Source organism: Procambarus clarkii, chromosome 16 (genome assembly GCF_040958095.1).
Source record: "Procambarus clarkii isolate CNS0578487 chromosome 16, FALCON_Pclarkii_2.0, whole genome shotgun sequence".
Lineage (NCBI taxonomy): Eukaryota > Metazoa > Arthropoda > Malacostraca > Decapoda > Cambaridae > Procambarus > Procambarus clarkii.
This window is the reverse complement of record NC_091165.1, coordinates 12,235,353-12,251,444: the sequence shown is the minus strand read 5'-3', so window position 1 is coordinate 12,251,444 and position 16,092 is coordinate 12,235,353. Positions and strand designations below refer to the sequence as shown.

General features: G+C 44.2%; 1 protein-coding gene across 4 annotated transcripts in view; it reads right to left on the bottom strand.

Moving 5' to 3' along the window:
• Nucleotides 1–16,092, bottom strand: part of Top3beta (topoisomerase 3-beta) — a 67,333-nt gene that overhangs the window by 20,116 nt on the left and 31,125 nt on the right. For all 4 annotated transcript variants that reach the window (XM_069325254.1, XM_045745540.2, XM_045745543.2 and 1 more), the window contains 5 exons: nucleotides 8,603–8,803; nucleotides 6,902–7,106; nucleotides 6,305–6,409; nucleotides 5,464–5,541; nucleotides 258–467 (listed from right to left, as the gene is read on the bottom strand). In XM_069325254.1, the coding sequence (XP_069181355.1) occupies nucleotides 258–467; nucleotides 5,464–5,541; nucleotides 6,305–6,409; nucleotides 6,902–7,106; nucleotides 8,603–8,803 (799 nt within the window). The remainder of the gene's footprint in view (nucleotides 1–257; nucleotides 468–5,463; nucleotides 5,542–6,304; nucleotides 6,410–6,901; nucleotides 7,107–8,602; nucleotides 8,804–16,092) is intronic.

The following is a 16,092-nucleotide window of genomic DNA, read 5'->3' as shown; positions in this document are numbered from 1 at the left end:
TGTCAAGTATTCTTTGGTGTCATAGTGAGTGGTCTATCTTGGTAGTAGATTTAGATATGCCTTTTACCATCTCCCTACCCAATTAAGAGGAAAAAATAATATGGAATGCACAAGAAATGTTCAGAAAATGTTTGAATAAACATTTGCAGGATTAGAAATTAAGCTTAGAGTTCAGCTTGCTAACAAAAGTTAGCTATAACCAAAGTGTATATTTAATAAAATGTTAAATGCTATAAAATAACAAATACAAAACTTGCCTTTTGATAGCCATGAACCAAGACAATGCCCAAGCTGGTCGGCACCAACTTACGTCCTGTTGCCACTTGAACATAATTTCTTTGGGAAATATTGTTAATGTGTACAGGGATTGAGGCATCTGTACCAATACCATGTTTTTCCATCAGGCTAATCAATTCTGATTCAGTCAAGTAATCTGGAGGAGATGTTTGTCGTTCACTGAGCTTTGCCTAAGAAAAACAGGAATTGTCTTAGTCTTGAGAGCACACTGGTAGTCATCTCCAACCCCATTTTCAAGTCTCATGAAGTGGAGGCCACATTTTACACACTTCACAGCATCACAAGTACAAGTTGTCAAAAGATATTTAGTATTATGCAGTATATTGTATAACTTTCAAGAATCTTAAAACATCCAAAATATTGAAAAAGGAATTAAACCTCTCCTAACAGGCAGATTTCTTTAGTTTAAAAAACCAGCATTGAATGTAATGAAATGCCATTTTCTGGGTGAGCCCCAGAGGCTCCTTTGGAGCTATCGGGCTAATGTGTGATATATTAGACCGGGCTATGTCTAGTCTATGGAGTTCAGCCTACTGGGGACCACGAGCCAGAACTTGGCCCCTCTCAGAGAGGTTTAGGGAGTAATGGCCCTGGAAAACCCTCCTGTGGTTGGGGTTTTTCCTTATCTGCCATCAACCAGGGTTAGGCACCCAGAAAGATAGGCATAACAAAAACCGAACATGGTAAGATAATTACAACTAAAAACTGAAAAGAAAAGCAAAACTACCTCCAATTCCAAGGAAACAAGCAAATGCCACACTCCATTGCTGCACCGCTCGTCCGCACAGCCCTCCCCGCGCCAGTTACCTAGCACTCTAGTTCGGAAGATAAGCATCAAAACGCGAAAACCCGCCGACCGGAGGGAGCGAGGGTGGCCATGGAGCCTCCAGGGCTTTCCCAGAAAATGGTGTTTCCTTACATTCAACGCTGGTTTTCTGTGGGGAGCCCCTACGACTCCATATAGCTACATACCCAAAGATAAGAAAACGAAGAACTTACCTGGGAGGCGGCAGCCACATACTACTCAATGCGAAGTCGAGACAACTGCCTGCAACCTGCTACAAAAAGCAGCACAGGAACACCCAGGAGCAAGAATGTTAACCAATTAACTGGCAGCCAGGACCCCTGTTCAACCTTCAAAATCCCAGCTCCCGAATATCACTCCTAAGACACATTGCCAAAAACAGCAGCCAATGCAGCAAACATCCTAACATCATGGGCACGAGGATAGATCTCAGGCTGGCTAGACTTGATAACTCTGCAGACGACCTGGGCGACCCAAGCTCTGGAAAAGGGAACGAGTGAAACTTCATCGACCCAAAGTGCAACCCCAGCCACTGAAGCCGGTATGCAGATAATGGAGAAGAGCCGCAACCGGACACAACACATGATGCACCCTCGGCCTGACCAATCAAGCACCAATGACCCAAGGACTCCGGAAAGCAGGTTGAGGGGTTCTTGTTCTTCGCCAGAAAACAAGGAGAAGGCTGCAACCGAACAAACCGGCCACCAGGACCGAAAGAGCAGAAACGCCTGCGAGCATGAAGAGAAGAGGAGCAGCATGAAGCTCACCGAACCCCGAGCCCTGGCACAATCCTTCCGAGAAGGCCTAGAACGGCCATCCTGGAGAACCAAAAAGTCCAACATAGGACGACAACTAGACAACACCACCTGCAGAAACTGTGTGAGAGCAGACACCCCAAACAGCAACAGACAAAACGGCGATGAAAACCTAAGAGCCAGGGCCCAAGCGAATTCCAAAGAGAGAGCTAGCACAGCCTGATGGCAAGCGAGGCTAGAAGCAAAGAACAAACAGACACTGCCTCCTTCAGCATAGGCGTAAACAGCTTCAACAGCACGGCTGATGCCCAAGGACAGATGAAGCCAAAGCACTCAACACCACCACATCCTCTTCAAGCCAAGCCGAACGTAGTTCGTGAAGGGAAAAGAAGCGCAAGACCAAAGCCACATTCCCACGAGCGCACAAGTCCTCAGCAATCAAAGACACCAAAAGGGTAGGAACCTGCATGTGCAGCTGAACAAGGCCAACATCCCAAGAAAGCACAGGGGTGAACAAGCATGCATTAAGGCACACAAACCTACAGGTTTACCTAGGGGTAAACCTGCAAAATGGTAGAAGTTTCTAACCACTCAAGTATGCGGGTCTGACAGAGCCCATGCCAAGTCTCCAACAAAAAGAATGGGCAATCTGCCAGCTAGGAAGACTCCAGAACCTCCAAACGCACCCAATATGGGGGAAGAAAAACTGAACTCAAACAAGGATGGATCCATCACAGAGGCGGAATTCGGATCTCGCAGGAGATATGCAGCAAGAGCCTCCTGAACCTCCCTAGGGAAGATACGAGAGGCAGAAAACCTTCAGAAGGCAGGAGATATGCAGCAAGAGCCTCCTGAACCTCCCTAGGGAAGATACGAGAGGCAGAAAACCTTCAGAAGGAAGGGGCTGAGGAACCCAAAAGAGCCTGGAACAAAACCCAGAGAGGAGATGACTTCAAATCATACTTATACAAGGAAGGGGGGGATACAAAAACCCCTCCCTCTGCAACAACAAAACCACGAAGAGGGCACCAACACCTAAGCAGGGTCAAAGGAGGCCCAAGGTTGACTTCTTCCCAGCCCTGGGATCTCCCAAGTCGGGACCAGGAGAAGAGCAGTCCTCCATACCTTCTACCTCTGAAGAACAGGCAGAAAAGAAGGGGGCCTACTGGTGGGACCCACAAGCCTCGGTAGGAGGAACCGGCTTGAATGCCTCCACCCCCCAACCCGAACAGGGCAATCCTCGAAGCTGCCACAGTTTCATTACCAACTAAGCCTTGCCCCGACCCCGAAACCCTCAGACGTTTGGGAGTCGGAAGCAGGGAGGGGGGGGGGGGGAAGGTGCAGGATGAACAACAGGGGAAGGACCAGGGAACACGGACTAAACCTAAGTCGAAGTGACTAGCACCCCCAGCTGAAAAAAAAAAAATCCAGGTCCCTATAACAAAAGCAGGGCAGCCGTGTAGCATCCTGGTGGGTACCAACCTAGCATGTTGCAGCAACCTAACCCTAGCATATAATGCGGATGCTGCCTGTATCCTAACAGTAATGTCATCAGAATAGTACTGGAGAACAAGCAGAGAACACAACTCGCAAGACTCTGGGTCAAAGGTGTCAGTGACCCAACAGGCAGCATGATGGAGGTAAAAGAGGTGACTGTCATCCTGAGACAAGGATGACCCTAGACCCTGAGACGACCATAGAACCCGCACGAGGTGGGCTGGAACTTGTAAGACTAACTTGGAAGACTCACCCATAAGTCCACCAAGCCTTGACAGGGGTTTTCCAGGGCCCATAAGCTGACTGCTACATGAAACTCAGGCAAGGTATTGCCAATCGGTTAACACTTTCGCGCCCCCGGTGTGCGGGGACGTTTCTCATCAGCGCTCACCCAACACTAAAATGTGCCAACTCTTTTCAGTTTTCCTCACATCAATTTTCATGCTACATTGTTCATTCTGGTATCAAATTGTTCGGAATCTAAAGGCGCCCATTTTAACTAGTCCCATAATGATCGGGAAAAATTAAATTTTAACAAATATTTTAATTTTGGATGCAAAACGGGTCACAGCCGGACATGTGTCTAAGTAATTTATGGACGCAATATCCGTCCCCGCCAGACGAGTGTGTTAAGACCAAAAACTATCAAGGGGAAGATCAAAACACTGAAAGCCCTGCGATGTGTACAATTACAGGGGGCCTAGCAGAGGGCCACCAAAATATTATAAGTGGAACTATAGCTACACCAGGCAGACCTCCACCAGGCAAGAGAAAAAAAAAAAAAAAAAAAAAAAAGTAAAAAGTAAAAAGTACAACGTCCCCAGAAGGAACGGGAACAGGCTACCTATGTAGGAAAATGGCACAACACCTTGACACCCCAACCAGTACAATACCACACCCTACCCAAGGCCAAACAAGGGCCATGAAACCCCAGTTGGCCCCATGGGCAGGGTAAATGCCGAGCAGCAAAAACCCTTACTCAAATGGTTTCCTGAACGCACCCGGGAAGGGAATCCTAACACTCATGGGCAGTACTCACAGGGCACCTAGGAAAGGATGCCCCTAAGCACATGCAGCCCTGGCACTGATGAGGACACCTGGCCACCACACACAACACTGCAAAGGTCACCACGAAGGCAAAACACCACCTTGGAAATCAAGGCCAGAGAAAATGTCCACTCCGGACCACATTAGCGAACGAACCTGAGTGCTATGCAGCCGGTGTGGGGATATCCAGGGCTCCCCCCTCCCCCTCTAGGAAAGAGGAGGGCTGTGCGGTCGAGTGGCGCGGTGGTGGAGTATGATGTTTGCTTGTTTCCTTGGGACTGGAAGAAGTTCTGCTTCTCTTTTCAGTTTTTAGTTGTAATTTTCTTACCATGTGGGGTTTGTTTTGTTATGCCTACCTTTCTGGGTGCCTAACCCCAGTCGACTTCAGATAAGGAAAACCCCTTATTACAGGGGGATTTTCCAGGGCCATTGCTCCTTGAACCTCTCTTAGGGGGCAGGTTCTGGCTTGTGGTCCCAGGTAGGCTAAGCTCCATAGACTAATGCCCCAGTCTAATATATCACAAATAGCCTGACAGGTTCAGGGAGTTGTAGGGGCTGCCCACAGAAAGAGGCACTATAGTATAACAGCTACACAAAGCATTAATGTTTTGCATAAACATTGTGCCCGTATGACATAGGCACATTGGTGCACGATGGAGAAAAATGTGTGCGCCACACTTCACTCACAGCCACTGGAGCAAACAAATACTTTTTGTGCAGTATTTACTTATTTTCCATCATAATGTTCAAATAAGAAAGTAATGTAAGAAACAAACAATATTTTAGTGCTAACAACAGAGAGTGAAACATGCAGCAATCACTCGTTTGCCCGTCAAACCTGTGTACTGCTACATCGTACACGAGTTATCATATTAAAGAATACAACATGCCAAAATTATACGTTCATTTATTTAGTTCAAAACATATACTGTAGATGCAAAAGTGTGTACATTAAAATCAATGTTGATGAACAACCCTCCATGGTTCTGATGTTTACCCATCACTTAGTCACTCATGTATACTTAATTTGAATTTAAATTTAAACATCTACAGATCACATACCTCAATGATAGGTAAATCATCTCCAGGTTTAAGGTCAGGTAATTTCTCCTCATCTTGCAATGCTAGCCAGTCCATCACCTGCAAGTAAGAAAGGCTAGAGCTGAATGTTGTGACCCAGTGTATACTACATATTATAAATATACAGTATAATAACTTTGTAAATAAAATCTATAATTATTGTCATTGAGAAAATCCGTAGGAGCCGTGATGAGGGTTTGAACCTATGCAGTTGGTGTTCCCAAGCACGTGCTCTAGTGACTAGACCACGACATGGTAATAAGGATTGCAACCTGGAGTTCTACTGAACACACAAGGGTTTCCTGAGGCTTCTACTGAAGCCAGACCAGGATTTTCACACAATCCCCTCCATGCACTCTGGCTCTGTCATCTAGGAATGTTCTACCTTTGATGCTCCTCTTTCAATGCACAGATTAATCACACTAATTACAGTGTGTGTGGGAACTCCCACCACATATATTCAAATCCTCATCACGGGTTCAAACTAAATATTTTCCCATTCTATTCAGTTCCTGATCTAATACAGTCGATAAGCATTATCTATGGAAAACTGTGTTCACTGTATTTAATTAAGATTCAATTGCAGTCTAGAATTATACCACCGTATATGCAATACTGTATATGCAATCACTTAAATTTTTGTAAATTGTCTAAGGAGTGCCAGCAGGATGTTTGTTTTATAATTCACAATGCATTAATAAGAAAGCACCATACAGACATCTCATCACATAATACAAGTGGCAAAGATCTACTATATATTTGTTATTTGAATTTGACTCAGTTTTAATATGTGAAACTAATTACAATAGTCTCTTAAATGTACCTTAGTGAAGCCAGGATCTATTAGCTGTTTCCCAGATATGCTGAAGTTTTCTGACCCTATAGAAAGACTGATGGTTGTACTCAGGTATATACAGTCAGTCATTAGCTGGAATGAAGAAAAATATATTTGAGAGTAAATTACACACTAGATATATATATATATATATAAATGTATATAGGTTGTGCCATTTCTAAATCTGTACATTAGGCCTATAAATATTTTCACGTTCAGCTAAAATTACACACTAGATATATCTATTGGGTCTCAATTTACAAATATTACTTGTACAGTTTTAAAATACACTTTTTCAATTGTTTTAAATATAAAATTAAGCCACATGACTACTTTGAAACTAATGACAAATAATGTTAGTGACATCCTAAAATTAGGAATTTCTCTCATTGTGTAATATACATCTATTGTTATTTTATATGCCAATCTATAATCTGTATGATTACTCTTATCTAACAATATAGGACATTTAACAAAAAATAGTTAAAATTGCAAACACCAAGTCTGTACAGAACAGTATATTACTATTGGTTAAGTGAATAATGTAGATACAAATTACACACCAAGTTAACATTCTGCACTTACTGTACCGATAAAATGCTTGGTAATATACTCATACAAACGCCATGAGTCATGGTCCAACTGACTTCTGTCTGCACAACGCATTGGGGTAATAGGAGGATGGTCGCCTACATCGTGACCTTTCTTTGGCCTCTGAATGCCTTCTTTTAGAATGTCTCTGACAATACTGCCCCAGTCACTGTGACCTTCCTGAATTCTCAAAGCTCCCCTGCAAAGGAAAAATTATGTGAATAATTTAATAATACAGTAATTGAAGAAAACCCAGATAAGTACCAATCTATTGAAAACTTACATATCTCAACCCAAGAAGACTAGTCTATCAACGTTCTTTCTATTAACTTCAATTTATAAGCAAATTGTGATAAAGCAGACTTTTCCAATTAAACTAAAAAAAATTACTAAAAATATAACCAAGAAATTTCTAATATATTAAAATCATAAGATAGTATTGTACATATACAGTGTACACATGAAGGAAATAATATAAGACATATAAGAAATTGCAAAGGCCTATTGGCCCACACTAGGCAGCTCTTATTCAATCCACCCAAATTCATTCATATGTCTAACTAATGTTTGAAGCAGTCAAGTGATTCCACATCTATTATGTTAGCTGGTAATTCATTCCATATATCAACCACCTTATTTCCAAACCAGTGTGTACTCAGGTCTTCCATGAATCTAAACTTATCAATTTTATTTCCATTCTACAGTATGGCAACCAAACAACTACATAATCTAACCGAGGCCTAACAAGAGAAAGATATAGCTGAAGAATAGTTAGTTGTTTTATTGATAATGCTTCTAGAAATAAATCCCTGAATATTATATTTTGTATTTCAAACCTTCATGAATTGATTATTTTTTATTAAATCCCTACTAATCATGACTAGAGTAATTTCACAATCAGAATTCACAATTTCAACACTATCCAGCTAATATCCGATAACTCGATCATTATTACCCAGCCTCAGACCCATTACATTTTTTAGGATTAAATTGCATCTGCCAATCTTTTGTCCATTTCAAAACCCTACCTAAATCATCTGGAAACAATTTTGAGTCTTCTGAGTTTACTTCCTGCTCTATTTTTCTATGTCAAAAATTTCTGTCTTCAAATTTGTAAATATTCCTGCTCAATCTTGTATCTAAATTGCTTATATGGTATATATGGTAAACCACAGACACCCCAGGATAGAACTCAGGGACCTTATACTAACTGTTTCCTTTGAAGTAACCATGCCCTTATCCAACTTATTTCAACACACAGTACAGTATTTTAATCACGGAAGGATATCCTCGGTCTCGTATGATGGCATATCTCATAATTCAAATAATATTAAGAACAAAATTTAAAAAATACAAATTGTAATTATTCAAATATAAAAATAAATATTCTTAAAAGCTACCACAAGAGGACAAAATGAGCAGAAAATTGACAGAGACCAGATATGTGAAACTACTTTCAAACTCATGCAGTCACAAATCTACAACACCAAACCCAAAAACATAAGTACACAATGTTTATATTACTGGTATTTAATACAATCAGGTAGATTATTTTTTAAATGTGAGTGGCTAAAAACAAACTTTCAGAAGTGTCTGGACTGCATCCAACTTTGTACATATAATCTTAAGATTAACATTATCCAATTCATTAGTCACAATACTTTCCATAAATACAACCCTTGAAGCAAACCTTACTTGAGATCAAAATTTTCTGGGTAATGCGTTGTTTCTGTACGTGGATACGAGATATATCCTTGCGTGTACAGTCTCTCAGCCAGGGTCATGGCATGATGAGGTCCCATTCCAAGACCTGAGCTGGCCACTCGCATCAGTTCCACAGTGTTCAGTGCAAGAGGGCGAGGTTTTGCCTTCTCTTTCATTTCGACTTTCAACACCCTGTTAATAATAACAACAGCATCAATAGGGCATTTCATTTAGCACATAAAACATTTAACCAAAAAATGGCTCAAACATTTGACGATCTGAGCACAGGAGGTAAACGAGAGTAGCAACTGGTGCCATATATGGGTAAATGATAGGAAATATATTCTGAAATTATCACAGGTACAATATCTACTCACAAAGCTAAACCTCAGGGTCAAATGTTTCATATTATTAAAATGAAATTATTAAAATATTTTCCATGCACAGTAAGTACAGTACTAAATACATTATATAATCACCGCGTCGCTCGTCTGCGCAGACCCCCCCCACCTCCCTGCACCAGTGACCCAGCCACTCCAGTTCGCTAGCTAATGCGAACCTGTGGGCGGACGTCTTCTCTGGCCTCACTTTCCAAGCAGTGTTTGCTTTCTGCGGTGTTGTTGTGTGTAGTGGCCAGGTGTTCTCAAGTGTACCGGGGCTGCATGCGCTTAGAGGCATCCTTCCCTAAGTGCCCTGTGAGTACTACCCTTGCATGTTAGAATTCTCTTCCCTGGTGCATTCAGAAACCAATTCCGTAGGGGTTTTTGCTGCTTTCTGGAAAACTGGACTGTTTTCTAAGAGAAGTTCCGGATCAGCCGGGCTGTGGTGGGTATGTGGCCCTGCGGGCCGCTCCAAGCAACAGCCTGGTGGACCAGACTCTCACAAGTCAAGCCTGGCCTCGGGCCGGGCTTGGAGAGTAGAAGAACTCCCAGAACCGTATCAACCAGGCTAACCTAACCTAACCTAACCAGGCCTTGGGCAGGGAGTGGTATCGTGCTGGTTGGGACATCAAGGTGTTATGCAGCCTGCCTACCTATGAGGCGGCCAGTTCCCGTTTCCTCTGGGGACATTCTACTTTTGTGAGGTTTTCATTTGTTTTTGTTTTTCTTGCCTGGTGGGGATCTGCCTGGTGTGGCTATCATTCCATTTATCATATTTTGCTGGCCCTATGTTAGGCCCCCATGAATGTACACGTCACAGGGGTTTCAGTGTTTTGATCTCCACCTTATTAGCTTTGGGTCTTGAACCTGTTAGCAACACCTTGCCTAGAGCTTCGAAGCTTGCTGTGGGCCCTCGTCTCAGGGTGACAGTCACCTCTTTTGCCTCCGTCATGCAGCCTGTTGGGTCAACGACACCTTTGACCGGGAGTCTTGCGAGTCGTGTTCTCGGTTTGTTCTCTAGTACTATTCTGATGACATTACTGTTAGGGTACAGGCAGCATTTGTGTTACATGCTAGGTTTCTGTTTCTGCAACGCGCTAGGTTGGTTTCCCACCCGGATGGCCCTGGGTGGGCATCCGGGTGGGAAATTTTGTTATAGGGACCCAGACCTGGTGCCATCAGTCGCTTCAACTTTGGTTCAGTCCAACCTCCCTGGTCCTTTCCCTGTTGTTCATCCTGCACATCCCTCCCTGCTTCCGACTTCCAAACATCTGAGGGTTTCGGGGTCGGGGTAGGGTTTAGTTGGTAAGGAGACTCGGGCAACTTCAGGGGCTGCCCCGTTCAGGTTGAGGACAGAGGCATTTGAGTCGGTTCCTCCTTCCGAGGCATCTGGGCCCCACCAGCAGGCCCCCTTCTTTTTAGCCCTTTCCCTGGACTCTGCCTTTTCTTCAGGGGGTAGAGGGTAGGTACCTTGACTTTGCTTTACTTTGAGGTGCTTCCGGGGCTTAGCGTCCCTGCGGCCCGGTCATCGACCAGGCCTCCTGATTGCTGGACTGATCAACCAGGCTGTTGGACGCAGCTGCTCACAGCCTGACGTATGAGTCACAGCCTGGTTGATCAGGTATCCTTTGGAGGCGTTTGTCAAGTTCTCTCTTGAACACTGTGAGGGGTCGGCCAGTTATGTCCCTAATGTGTAGTGGAAGTGTGTTGAACAGTCTTGGGCCTCTGATATTGATAGAGTTCTCTCTCAGAGTACCTGTTGCACCTCTGCTTTTCAACATGGGTATTCTGCACATCCTGCCATGCCTTCTGGTCTCATGTGATGTTATTTCTGTGTGCAGGTTTGGGACCAGTCCCTCTATTATTTTCCATGTATAGATTATTATGTATCTCTCCCGCCTGCGCTCCAGGGAATACAGATTTAGGCTCTTTAGTTGGTCTCAGTAGTTTAGATGTTTTACTGAGTGGATTCTAGCAGTAAAGGATCTCTGCACGCTCTCCAGGTCAGCAATTTCTCCAGCTTTGAAAGGGGCTGTCATTGTGCAGCAGAACTCCACTCTAGAGAGCACTAGCATTTTGAAAAGTATCATCATCGGTACAGCATCTCTAGTGTGAAAAGTTCTTGTTATCCAACCTGTCATTTTTCTTGCAGTTGTGACAGCTATTTTATTGTGTTCTTTAAAGGTAAGGTCTTCCGACGTGAGTACACCCAGAACCTTTACATTGCCTTTTCGTTCTATGTTATGATTTGCCTGAGTTTTGAACGTGGTTTCCATTTTTATATTTTCATTTTTTTCCGTAGCACATGAGCTGGAACTTATCTTCATTAAATATCAAATTTTCTGTAGCCCATTGAAACACCTAATTTACATCTGATTGGAGGTTTGCTGTGACCTCTATGTTTCCTACTCTCATGAAGATCCTAGTGTCATCTGCAAAGGATGATACAGTGCCTTGTCTGTACAGGATGATGGTTGTGTCCTTGTCTATGTCCGATATGAGGATGAGAAAAAGTACTGGAGCAAGCACAGTACCCTGGAGGACTGAGCTCTTCACAGTTGATGGGCTGGATTTTATTTTGTTGACTATTACACATTGGGTTCTGTTAGTCAGGAAATTGTATATCCATCTGCCTATTTTTCCGGTAATTCCTTTTGAACGCATTTTATGTGCAATAACACCATGGTTACATTTGTTAAAGGCTTTTGCAAAATCTGTGTAAATTACATCAGCATTTTGTTTGTCTTCCATGGCATCTAATGGCAAGTAAGACGGCTCTGCCCCGGGTCTCGAATTGGAGGATCCCGGGGCTGGGGAAGAGTTGACCTGAGGGCCTTGGTCCCCCTTTGATATTGCTTGGGTGTTGGTGCCCTCTTCGCTGGGCTTGTAGTTGCAGGGAGGAGTTTTCTTACCCCCTTCCTATCTATTCCCTTCCCAGCAACCAATCCTTGGTTGCTGAGGATTTGCGCACCAGTGGGAATTTGGCATCAGTCTTGTGCTTCTTTTTCCTTCTCGAGCTCTCATCGGCCTGGCTTGAGGAGGATGTGATGGCGTTGCATGCCGGACCTTTGTCGCGTGTACTGGCCTCGGCGCATCAGGCATCGATGGCACTGTTGAAGCTGTTTGCGCCTATCCTGAAGGAAGCGGTGTCTGAGTGGTTGAGTGGTCTCTGTTCTTTGCTTCTCATCTCGCGTGCCATCAGGCTGTGCTCGCTCTCTCTTTGGAATCCGTTTGGGCCCTGGCTCTTAGGTTTTCGTCGCCATTTTGTCCGTTGCTGTTTGCAGAAGCTGCTGTCACACAGTTTCTGCAAGCGGCTTCGTCTAGTTGTCATCCTATGTCGGACTTGTTTGTTCTCTGGGATGGACATTCTCAGCCTTCACGAAAGGGTCGGGTCAGGGCTCGAGGTTCCGCTGGTTGGGGTGGGCCACTGGTGCCAACTTCTGAGCCAGCACTTCCTTCAGAGCCGGCATCGTCTGGTCAGCGTGATCATCGCTCTGTCACTCGGCTTCTCGTAAGAGGCGTCGGCCCATTCGCGGTTCGCCCCCCCCCCCCCTTATTTTTTTTGCAGGGATATTCCTGCATGGGGAGGAGGCTTGCTCTGTTTACTCACGCTTGGTCCCATAATTTGTGGGTGTTTCGGGTCATATCATCCGGCCTGTGGTGGTGTTGGACGGGTCCTCCTGCTTCGGGTGGTTCGGGGCTGGCGGGGCAGGCTTCTTCCCCTGCGTTTCATCAGGTCACCTCAGAGTGGGTGTGCTTGGGCGAGGTCGAAATGACCCAATCCCTCAGGTGGGTTTCCCGCCTGTTTCCAGTGCCGAAAAGGGACTGTGCAGATCTACGGTTCCTTCTGGACTTGTCCCGTCTGAACCCCTGGATTCCTTGCCCCTCCTTTCAGATGACCACTGTCTCAGGTCTGGCTTCTTTTCGAGCCGGATGCCTGGATGGTGTCCCTGAACCTCAAGGACGCATATTGGCATGTTCCTATTCATCAGGGACTGGTTGGGTTTTTGTGGTGGGGCGTCTAGCTTACTGCTTTCATTGCTTACCTTTTGGCTTGAATCTTGCACCATGCGTCTGTTATGATCTCAGGCTGTTGGAAAAACGAGTCTACCCCTGAGAGTTATTCTGCCAGACCTGACCTAACTGAGAGGTCAAAGAGATATAGACATGTGAATGTATATTGTAAACACTTGGTTCATGTTGAGGAATAGTTAAAAGTATGGGCAGCGAGTAAGGATATAAATAAATGACTTGACATGAGATGTCAAAATTTTGTGAGAAAGGCATGAGGCTCAAGTAAGAGGTTCTTGACCTTACTCGAGTAGTGGAAGTCATAGGAGCAAAATGCAGTGTCTTTGAGCTCCTGGTAGCAGAGGAAGAATCTCTTGTTATGTGCTCCATCAAGAGGAGAATAAGTCAGGCGTTCTTTTGTGAAGCCTGGAGACTTAGCACTCGAGTCAAGAAGGAGAGGAGCCCTGTGGAGCAGTTTAAATAGCGATTTTGTGGGCTAAGGAGCGCACCAACATCAGACGCTGGGACCAGGAAGCGCCCTCTGTACAACAAACTCTGTGGTAAGCCCATTTTAACCAGTTAACAGTGATTGCCTGTAGTTGGTCGTGTGCCCGGCGACCATAGCAAGTATCTATTGATATATTAGGAATATTTTATAAAGGCACAGAAAGCCTAAATAAGAGAATAGAGATGAGGGAGCCAGCTGGAAAGACGAACAGGGCATCCTCTCTCGCCGGGTGCTTATGAGGGATTGAGTGAGGGCTGCCTGGGAGGCAGAGGGCTCCCAGGGAAGGCGGAGAATGGACCCGTCTGGGTGTGGGGGAGTTCCCTCACGGCACGCGGGAATCAGAGGGATGTCGCGTGGAGACATTTATTGTGTAGTTTATTTTAGTAATATGTTTGTAGGGAAACATCTTTATTGGCATGTCAATGCTTGCAGGTTTGTCTGGGGAAGGAGTTGCTGAGAGAACTTTGAGCCAGCAGAGGGAGTTAGTGGATAAAACTCCAAGGCAGTTGAAGGAGCAGTGTACTCTGAAGAAGAGTACCCCACAGTGAGGAGTGGGACCTTGAACTGTGTGAGAAGCAGTGAAGAGGAGTGTCATGTGCTTCTGTAATACCAGTGATGAAGCATCATTGCTGTTCAAGGAAAACTTTATGGTGTAGCAGCCTGGAAGAGCTGTGGATGACCCTGGTAGATAATCCTGGAAGAACCTGAAGATGTTCAGGGTAGTGAACCTCTAGGTGTAGAGAAGAGGTTCTTAATGACTACTTATATAGAGTTGGTAGAGTGCTTAAGTGTCATTGGCATGCAAGATGCAGTGGAAGGTGGGTGACTGACCATTTTTGTATCAAGGAATATTTATACAGATGTTTATAGTGCAACAGCCATAGGCTGGATTTCCTTGTGTATATTTATATATATATATTCTTGGGCTGATAGTGCCATATTGTATTACAAGATTTAACCCACTTGGTGAGGTTGGTATTCACATTCCACACTGTGAATTGTCACACTGATTGCGCAGTGCAAACTACTTATACACAGCCTCATTCAACTGTGTATAGTGTGCAGGATTCAAAGTGTCTCTATTATACCCTCTACTAGTGCAAGCTCCCTCACCCTCACTAGTAGCTCTGAATTTCATGTAGTCATCTTTATGCATCCATATATCAGAGACAGCATTAATGAATATACCAAAATCCTTGGTATATAGCCGACCGGCCACTTTCACAGAGTTCAATGGCACATAACTTATCTTTATGATTAGTACCACCTTCTTCTTCTTCTTCTTCTTCTTAACACCTCCAGGATGATTGCTGCAGCTCCAGACAATAGTCTTGGCAACAAATTATTAAATTTATAATGTAAAGAAAAAGTTAGTCAATAACATTTTTCTCTAATGGCATAGTATTGTGTATAATGTGAGTGGAGGAGAGCACATGGCTTGTTTAGGCTGACTGGTCCAGGACACGTCTAGTTGGGGCACGTTAAGTAGGCTGCCAGATGAAAAATAAATCCCCAAATTTTAGCAGGGAACGACACTCTTCAGGCTGTACACAATTTTTAAGAAATTTGTATTTGTTACATTAGATAACATATGTCTTTAGTTTTTGTTGTGATTAATTGTTTTTACCATAATTCTTGGTTATCCTATACAATACAATAATCATAGGCCCCTCCACATGCCCCTCATCTCCCAGGCGGTCCCTCCCAACTCTCCCAACACCTCTACCCTGAAACAACCCACCCCAACACCTCCCATACCCCACATCTCAAGCCACTGCTGTACAGAATTAATATGGCATGGCCCGATGCCTGTCTGTAGTATCTGGCAAAATCTTTGGATAAGGGGAAATTTGGCAGAAAGTTATCTGGACTTGATTCAGAACCTATGCCAGCAAGCACTATCTGGTCAAATCTCAGGTTATCCAGATTGGTATCTGGATATGGCGAAGTTTTGCCAGAAAAATATCCTCACGCTATTTTAGCCAGACAACCCAAATATCCAGTTCATCAGAATTCAGGTGAGCTCATATAGTATATCCACTACAAAATCAATCAATCAATAAATCACTCTCTCTCTCTCTCAATCACTCACTCTCTCTCTCTCTCTCTCTCTCTCTCTCTCTCTCTCTCTCTCTCAATCACTCACTCTCTCTCAATCACTCACTCTCTCTCAATCACTCACTCTCTTAATCACTCAATCTCTCTCTCTCTCTCTCAATCACTCTCTCTCTCAATCACTCACTCTCTCTCTCTCTCAATCACTCACTCTCTCTCTCTCTCTCAATCACTCACTCTCTCTCTCTCTCTCTCTCTCTCTCTCTCTCTCTCTCTCTCTCAATCACTCACTCTCTCTCTCAATCACTCACTCTCTCTCTCAATCACTCACTCTCTCTCAATCACTCTTTCTCAATCACTCACTCTCTCTCAATCACTCACTCTCTCTCAATCACTCAATCTCTCTCTCTCTCTCTCTCAATCACTCACTCACTCACTCTCTCTCTCTCTCTCTCTCTCTCTCTCTCTCTCTCTCTCTCTCTCTCTCTCTCTCTCTCTCTCAATCACTCACTCACTTTCTCTCTCAA